The sequence below is a fragment of the Diadema antillarum genome, unplaced genomic scaffold (genome assembly GCF_040938485.1).
Source record: "Diadema antillarum isolate AM-2024a unplaced genomic scaffold, OU_Dant_1.0 seq00002269_RagTag, whole genome shotgun sequence".
Classification (NCBI taxonomy): Eukaryota; Metazoa; Echinodermata; class Echinoidea; order Diadematoida; family Diadematidae; genus Diadema; species Diadema antillarum.
This window is the reverse complement of record NW_027272897.1, coordinates 31,819-41,254: the sequence shown is the minus strand read 5'-3', so window position 1 is coordinate 41,254 and position 9,436 is coordinate 31,819. Positions and strand designations below refer to the sequence as shown.

Below are 9,436 nucleotides of genomic sequence, written 5' to 3'. Positions count from 1 at the left end.
CCAACTCATTGGCATAATGTTGTTTCGAGCAATTACTCTGTAAAAGCATGTGATTTTTTTTTTAATGCAATAAAATAAAAGGTGTAATAAAACTTCCATCATTCTTTTCATCTCATATTACTCTGTCTTTTATTATCACATTGGTTATTTCAAATCGCACTGTTATTCTTTTCTGTACTGGTAACAATATATTTTGCCAGGTATGGCACCCATTTTTGTCTTGGTTGTCCAGCACGATGTCCAGTCATTTGTCGATGAGGTGCAATAGCAGTCAGAATCATAAGCGACTTGCCGTATTGCCGACAATTAAAGCAATAATGAGGAAATAAGAGTCTTGTGTATATTTTTGCCAAATACGTTAGGTTTCTTCTGCAACTTTTCTAGATCTTTGATGCTTCCTAGTAACATAAAGATGTGTGCAGTTTGTACATGTATCGTAATAAAGGAGGAAAATGTGTGGTATCGGGAAATTTTGCTTTTGAGTTAAAGAAGACCTAAAATAGATTATATTCTTTATGTACCCACAACATAATCTTCATCAAAAAAAAAAGTTATCATTATTGTTATAGTTATCATGCTCACATTGTACACAGTGAGTTGCACGCAAGGACCATTGATGGTTGGTTACGTCGTGATCGCGTTCGGTGTCAGTGGCCGACGCTCTTGCTTCGGACAGCTAGAGAAGTACACTGGTAGCATTGCCATCTTTATGTTTGGTGGGATCCTCCACCTGGCTGTGATGATTATCTTTGAATAAATTGTTGATAAATGTATAGAACTGTATAGAATGTTTGATTGTTATTCCATGTGATGGGTGTGAGTGTGAAGTCAGTCACTAACACTTGAGTATGATATCATTGGGTTTATACTACGTCAGTTGTCATAAAGTAGCCGATAGTTAATATCATCTGCTAGATGACAGTCTTGACATATTATATCACAGTACCATGCTTGGCATAAAAGAAAAACCAGCTTACACTACGTTCGCCAGTCGAGCGCGTATGTTTAGTATTGGCAAAATTACCTGGGCGATTCGTGGTTAAACGTAATCGAGCATACGCTACGATTTATTTTGGATCACTTTGCATTAAAGCGCTTTGTGGCATGGTACGGTACGGTAAAATGTTCGCTCTCGGATCACATCGGGAAGTGGCTCACTTTTGGTACGGCACGGTACGGTACGCTGGGAGTTCAAGCGCTGTGATTGGAACTGGCACGGTACTGGTACTGATATGGTACGCTTTTGAAAGAGCACTCAAACGCTTCCATGAATTGTGCTATATAGGGGAGAGCGGGGTGAGTTGGGACGCGGGTCAAGTGGGACACGTTCTCTGAATCAAAAACTGTTCAACCAATCAGCGATTGGCTAATATCTACAATAAGTCCCTAGCAACCATACATCACATTAAGAAAGCCATGCAGTTCGGCAAATTCTAAGTGTGCATAAATTGCTATTGAAAATTTTCCCCCAAATATGATTTTTTTTAAAAATCAGGTTAATTACCCTGTTGTCTTTGTATTCATGATTTCAAGGGCACAATTGAAGCTGGTGGTGAGCCTTATTGATATGCAACTAATATAACTTGTTTTTGACAAATGCCTGCATGGTTACTGAGCAGTTGTACATATCTATGTATATGCCATGTGAGGGACAGTTGGGACAACGTGTCCCATTTGTCCCTCATAATAGCATTACATGTAAAACAGTTCAGATTTTCAAACATGTTGTTCAAACTTGTTTTGTTGAAATAAAGATCATTTTAAAGCATGTTTGACTGTTTTCATTACCAATGTTTCATTACGCCTTCAAACTTTGACTTTTCCGACATGTTTATAGGATGTCACACTTTACCCCACTTTACCAACACCGTCCCATTTCTCCCTTGCCGTTGTCCCACTTTACCCACGGGTGGGTCAACTTCTCCCCCAAAATAAGGTTTTTTCTTTTCATTAACTGCAGAAAATTGAGAACAGTGCCACCCCCAGTTTATAGCTCTTTATGTAACCTACCATATGAACCTTCATGCAAGCCCGCAAGGAAATGTAATCATCTCTTTTATAAAAAGATATCAGAAGAAAATCGGCGAACTTGAAATAATGTCCCACTTCTCCCCGCTCTCCCCTACTGCTTTGAGAGGTCATCAAACACATTAGTACTTTTGAATCCCTCTTGCATGGATCACCGATTTTCGTTCAGTTTGTACATTGTATTAATCAATGGCATTGGGATATGTCCCTGGGACTTCACGGTACTGAAACTCCGATAAAAAGAAAACGCGACATGGACGCCCTGACGTATTGTAATTCTGCCTACTGTGCGGGCAGTCATTTGAGAACCGCGCATCATAAACTGGTGGTATATTAGCATGATTGTATTTCATATCGTCCACATTGTTTTGTTTTCAAAAGACGTGATGATCAATCGGCACAATTGACGCTGAATGAGACTCTTCAACTCTTCGTTTGAAATTCACGGTGCTTGGAAACGACTGTGCGGATGAAACTTTACTAGCGTATATACCATTTTGAATCTGCCTAGTGGATCATCATTATGCAATGTAATTTCAATTGACATTTTTCCTTTTTTGCACAAGTCTCTATGAGTGTCAGTAAAGAGTTTTCACACAGTAACAAGGTCTTCGAAGTGAATGCGAGTCGACTTACATCATAAGCATGTCGTACAGTCCGAGACCAGGTGACATTATTTTAGACGATCGTGTTGCGTTGAAAGAAGAATCACAAAACATCAACAGCGATGTCTCTGAGTCCGCAATAGCCAACGATGAACATTCGTCACTGCTGGGGTGCGACCGAACGTCGAAATTTGGCAAGTCGCTTATGACGTTGCCAAAATCAACCAACAGCCCACCTTGCCTGCAATATTTTAGTCCACTACGATACTTCAAAAACCTACTAGTTGTCTCCGTTGCATTCATGCTAATAATGAGTGCCTTCGGAGCTCTGGCAAATTTACAAAGTAGTCTCAACTATAGTTCTGGGCTTGGGGTGGCGTCTCTCTTTGCGCTGTATGTTGCACTCATCCTATCAAGTTTTATAACACCTTTGATCGTGTGGTTTTTAAGGGTAAAGTGGACACTTGTAGTTTGCTGTTTCTTCTACGTCTTGTATACAGCAGCCAATTTCTACCCAGTGGTGTACACGCTCATTCCTGCTGCAGTTTTACTGGGTATCGCTGCGTCGCCATTTTGGGCCGCAGCGAGTACGTATATGACGACATCAGCAATCCAACAAGCTCATGTGACAGGTGACGTTCCCGAAACCATCATTAATCGCTTTAACGGGATCTTCTTCTGCTTCTTTCAGTCAGCTCAGGTGTGGGGTAATCTGATCTCTTCACTTGTCCTCCATGATACGTCGTCGACTGCCGTTACGATGTATCACTGTGGTCGCGACAGCTGCGGTAGGGGCATCAATTTTACCATTCCTGCAGGAGGAGGGGTGGTGGCCGACAAACAGGTGTCCGTACTCCTCTTCATCTACATTGGAATTGGTCTCCTGGCAGTTGCTACCTTGACTCTCCTCCTGGACAGACTCCCACGGACGAGTAACCAGGATATTGGTGACCTGAGGAGTAACGTGTGTGATCACCTGACATCTACAACGCATCTCATGAAATCTCCATTCTTGTCACTCCTTATTCCCATCATGATCTATAACGGAGCTGAACAAGCTTTCATTGGCGCAGATTTCACAAAGGTAGATTTTAGACGATAAGAACACTTTATTGGCATTTCACATATCACGAGCACGAGAGTAACAAGGACACAAATGTAGTTTACATGGTACTTCAAAGTTATTTTCTGTAAGATGGAATACCACAATCGCAAAGTTTACCAGACCTATATCTATATTGCATGAGAACAGTGAAGAAGGGAGAAAAAATTGTGTCCCAGGTAATACGATATTGTTAAAAAAAAAATTAGATATCTTATCTTTATCATTACTATCCAATTAAAGAACATGCTAAACAAAAGCATAGCAACAATCTTTAATAATGTCACGACAAACTGTTATTCCCTCTACCCATTGATCGATGAATACTCTTTCTGACTTAGCTGAACACCCAATTTACATTCCTTGTAACTCACAATGTACATCAGGCGTTCGTGAGCTGTACGCAAGGACCAGGGATGGTTGGTTACGTCATGATCGGTTTTGGAGGAGCCGACGCTCTCGCTTCGGTCGTCTTCGGACAGCTAGAGAAGTATACTGGTCGCATTGCCATCTTTATCTTTGGCGGCATCCTCCACTTGGCTCTGATGATCGTCTTTGAGGTGTGGAACCCGCACACCTCGGCCATGTGGAACCTGATCTTGATGTCGGTGGGATGGGGAGTCGGAGACGCCGCCTTGCAAACTCAGTTACAATGTAAGCATCTCTTCCTTCTTGCAAGTAGTTGGCTGTATTATAACAATATTTCAGTTTGGAAAAATAACATTTTATTTTGCCTGTGGGCAGTTCGTCAGTTGGAGTAAGAATATTCTTCTGTATGATAAAGCATCCTTGCTGAGAAATATATCACGTAGTCTGAGACAGGTCCAGGAAAATAGCCAATGGTAGACGAGTATTTTGGAAGTTCCTATTATACAGCACACACTCGGTGCAGTGGTCCATAGAGCTTGGGAATTGAGTGCAGTTGTCTTTAGTTCAGAAGGAGCTGTCCCAGACCTTAAAATTAACTTGAGAGTTACATAACTTCGTTGAGACATCAGCCTAAAAGTGTGAACATATCTTGTTATGTGAACTTATGTGAAAAAAAATGATCAAAGAAAATGGGATTCCATCGGAAGTCGAACCCGAGACCTCGGGATTGCTAGCCCGGTGCTCTACCGACTGAGCTATAGAAAGCCTTATATAGTTCAGTGTTCGTCCCATAAACCATAAATTCTCAATGCTCGGATGGTCAGAAGCTATAGCAGCGTGTTTGTGTGTGACACACACGCACGAACCTGGCATAAACCCGAAGGATAATTCAACTTGGGGATAAATGCGAGGGATCACCGAAGTAATGCAGCTTTTTGAATATGTAGCAAACGCAAACAGAAGAAAACTGACCAGAAATGAATATGATTTATTCAGTGAAAAATGAGCAAAGAAAATGGGATTCCATCGGGATTCGAACCCGAGACCTCAGGATTGTAAGCCCGGTGCTCTACCTACTGAACTATAGAAAGCCATAGTTCAGTGTTCGTAAAAATTTGCTTACATGTAAAACTGTATATTTTCAATAACGATTTGCCTGACAGTTGATTTCTTATGTAATTCACTTTCATCACTGCATTACAGCAATTCTTGGAGTGCTGTTTCCCGATGCACAGGAGCCGGCGTTTGCAAACTACCGTCTCTGGCAGTCCCTTGGTTTCGCAGTGACATACGCCCTTGCCATTCCCCATATTATCTGCGTTTCAGCAGAGCTCTATGGCTTGATGGCATTTTTATCAATTTCTCTCGTTTGCTACATCTTCGAGGAATACGCCCTCTTGCGGTCTTGTCATCATTGACTAAGTTTTCCCCCAGAAAATGACAGGACAGAAGCATTAAAGGAAACCAAAACCGAAAGAGAAATGTGAAGTGAATGTGAGAAAAAGTGAAAGCAGCAACATTAGTAGAGCACGTCAGTGAAAGTTTGAGGAAAATTGGACAATCGATGCAAAAGTTAGGAATTTAAAAAAAAAAAAAATTGGTGTTGGAACCACTGGATAAGGAGACTACTTTAGTGTATGACATCATGGGTGCACAACAATATAAAGAAAATTCATCTAGCTTTAAATTTTCTAGCGTAATTAAAGAGCACTTTACGAACCGCTATCAGAAAGCAGGGGGAATAATTACTGCCCTTAACATATTACATGTATGTCAGTATCAAGTTGATGGAACGTGTAATTTTCAGAACAATTGTTTTTTGTGTGTGGAATTCTCCGTATATCTTCTTTATATTGTTGTGCACACATGACGTCATGAGATCTAGTAGTCTACTTATCCAGTCATATAACACCAAAACTTTGAACATAAAATACTTTTGCGTTGATTGTTCGATTTTCCGCAAACGTTAATTGATGTGTTCTACTCACGTTGCTGCTTTCACACAATCCACATTGCTCTTTGGGTTTTGGTTATAATATAGAGAAACCACTTAAAACGCTTTTATTTGTATTTCACTTTTGACGATCCGATTATGATGCATGAAGCAAAATTTGATTATGGGACTAACGTCATTGATGAGGTGCATGATGTTAACATGTAGACTTGATGTAGAAACCTGAATACAAGTGATTTTGACCTAAAACATACCAGGCATTGGAAGGAGAATACCAACCTGTTCTAGCGATGACGTCACCTGCACCTAGTCCTTGAAAGAATACTTACTTTAAAATGATTATAACAACGACATCCGAAATTTTAATTTCATTAAAGTTTTTTTTTTTAATCCTTAGGTTAAGGATAGCCAAGGTATCCTAAACGTATTTGTGTTTTGTCTTGATATGATTTTGGTAATGCGTGTAGATGATGAATTTTAAAGGGTGCTATTGCCCTATATAGGCTTAGATTTCCAGTGCAAAAACAACAAACAAACAACGACTGGGGTCGGTGTGGCTGACGAACTGGTTATAGAATTGAACACTTTCAATACATGTATAGGTCCAATGTACTTCTGTGTCTGTTATGTGTAGTTGTTTGCAGGGAATTAGTGTCATCATTTCGTTAATATTAGTGTACTGATATATTGAAGACTAATCATAATATGGCTCCAACACAAACATTTAACGCACCTTCTGCCCACGCACAGCACTCGCTCACATCTCTCCCCCCCCCCTAAAACATACTATTGTAGTAGTAATTACAATAATAAATTACCTTTTGTGAGAGGCAAACTTGAGCTATATTCCCAATGAGGTCATCAGCCTAGTCAAGCCATGCTTATGCTGTCTCCTGCTTCATTGTGGAATCAAATGTACTGCCTTTTCCGTATCCATATGCAACCATAAAGGTTTTAGAATTATTTTGTTATGTATGTAGTTTGAACTGCACTTTTGTATTGCTCCTTTGTCATTTGGTTATGTTTTGTTTCGATTTGTCACACCCATGTAATTTATTTTGATTTGATTTGAGAAGCAAAAATTAAATACGAATGAACGAACATCCAAGTGCCAACTGATTTCACTAACTCTTAGAAGTTGTTCTATCAACTAGGCCTACTATAATACGTACTTGAGAAATGTTATCATTGAGATATTGTAAAAGAATTATCTGTATGATTGCGTTCTTCCTCCCCTGCCCCCCCCCCCCCCACCCACCGCAAGATCCTCTTCACGATTTTATATACATGTATGTTGTGACATGCTAATAAAATGGTCTACATATTTCGAACAGATCTGGATTGTACCCTGCATATAACAAACGTGCAGAGTACCGATTAAAACAGACCTTCAAATTAAGTTTTTATTCAATGCATGTCAGCGACACACACTGTAGCTTTATACGTAATAACTGTAGCACTGCTGGTACCTGTAGACTTAAGGCCCTGTCACACCTTTCCGGCAAGCCTCGCGGGCTTGTTGCGAGTACTGATTTTCTAGCACGCAGGAGTTTTTTTTTTTTTTTCCTGCTGGCGGACAAGGATGTTGGCGAGTTTCACACTTGCATTTTACCTGCTACTTGCGTGTGACCTGCGTGAGAGCTTCGAAACGGATCCGTTTTCAATTACGAGCGACATACGGGGACTACGGAGTACCTGCGTTACAGTTGCGAAGTAGGACCTACCAGCATGGGAGTTGCTTGCGAGGTGCTGTCGCTAAGGACCTCCTACTGGTGTTCTGCGTGTACCTCTGTGGGCAAACCCTCGCGACTCAGCCGGAACGAGTTTTAACCATGGTGAAGGCCTTAAATGTCACACCGTATCTTAGGAAGCCTTGCGTGTTGACTTGCGGTTGACTTGCAGTACCTAGCGCGTATCTCGCCCGTAGTTACCCGGAGATGGCACGCCGCAAGTCCGATCTACCCGCAGCCAAGTTTTGAGCATGACCAAAACTTTTTTCCGGTGAGTTGCGAAGAGTGCCCGCAGACGTCCACGAAGAACGCCAGTAGGAGATCCGTAGCTGCCGCAAGTAACAGGCAGTTGACCCACTTGAAGTACGTAAGTTGTTCGTGGATCCATTCTTATGCGCCGGAAGTGCGTGTAATCTGCGGGGATTCTACGAGCATTGAATACGGGTGTTTTACTAACAAGGAACGATGTCGAAACTGCCAATATCCGTGTAACTTGTCAATTCTGGCGGCGTGGAATGACCTGAGGATCAGTCACTGACTTTCTGCTTCTTTGTTGAGAGTCGGCTGCAGTCAAAATAATGACATTTTGTGGGACTTATGCCATATCAAATTCCTTCAGAGGGATTCCTTCATCGAGTTGCCAGCCCTCACTCATGCGACATCCATTCGCCTGACAAGCAGGTCAAACGGAATGCACGTAAGTAGAACTTAAGTAGCACGGGTCCAGCAAGTAAGACGCATGCGGACCTCGCCAAAATCCTTGTCTGCCCGCAAAAAATAAATAAATAAATAAATAGATAAAAAATAAATGTCCCGCATGTTGGAAAATCCCCACACGCAAAAGCCCGCGTAGCTTGCCCTGAAAGGTGCGACAGGGCCTAAACATGCGGGTCCTCTGCGGGAACCTTCGGGTATAGCAAAAATTGTTTATCGTAAGTCTCACGTATTCAAAGGCTTGCCCGGAAAGGTGTGAAGGGCCTTTAGAGCTGTGGTACTTGTGGATATGAAAAAAAAAAATGACATGAACTGTTGTGGCACTGCGCTGAGGACACATTAAGTGCGTGGATATTATCATATTGCTCATGCATGGATCATCGACTTTCATTCAGTTTGTGCATTGCATTAATCGCATACCGACTTTGGAGTGTCTCTCTATAGCTCCACAGTGCTAGAATTCCTAGTATGTAGGGGAACGATTTGGACGTCTTGTCTGTGCGAGCAGCTAATTGACTACTACCGCACATTAAACTGATATCTGGACTCCTAAAATATTATCTTGTGCGCATTAATTGTTGTCTTGTTTTCAAAACAGAATTGTTTTGTGATGATTGATTCCACTTCGCTAGTGGGACCTTTCAAGTGATCTTTTGATTCATGGTGTCCGGGATTCAAAGGATGAAACGGCACTGATGTATACCATTTTGAATATATCCAACACGTCAGTCTCTAAGAGTGTAAGTGACAATCTTTCAGAGTTGAAGTACCAGGGAGTACCTGGTCGAGTATCTAACGTCGAGTCTACTTGAACCTTGGGCTTTCTTAAGATGTCATACAATCTAGAGGTAGGCCAGATGACATTAATCTAGACAGTCGAGTTGTATTGTCAGAAGAATCACAAAACATCAACGGCGATGTCTCGGAGTCTACG

General features: G+C 41.4%; 1 protein-coding gene across 1 annotated transcript; it reads left to right on the top strand.

Moving 5' to 3' along the window:
* Window positions 1–2,673: 2,673 nt before the first annotated feature.
* Window positions 2,674–5,522, top strand: LOC139714424 (protein unc-93 homolog A-like). Its single transcript, XM_071626133.1, has 3 exons — window positions 2,674–3,717; window positions 4,122–4,389; window positions 5,308–5,522. The coding sequence occupies exons 1-3, from the start codon at window positions 2,674–2,676 to the stop codon at window positions 5,520–5,522; spliced, it is 1,527 nt and encodes a 508-aa protein (XP_071482234.1).
* Window positions 5,523–9,436: the final 3,914 nt, after the last annotated feature.

Bases quoted from the DNA above. Each gene is read 5' to 3' on its own strand.
- LOC139714424 (XM_071626133.1), top strand. From the start codon at position 2,674: ATGTCGTACAGTCCGAGACCAGGTGACATTATTTTAGACGATCGTGTT. The intron at 3,718-4,121 runs GTAGATTTTAGA...AATGTACATCAG, and splicing joins TTGGCGCAGATTTCACAAAG to GCGTTCGTGAGCTGTACGCA. The intron at 4,390-5,307 runs GTAAGCATCTCT...ACTGCATTACAG, and splicing joins CTTGCAAACTCAGTTACAAT to CAATTCTTGGAGTGCTGTTT.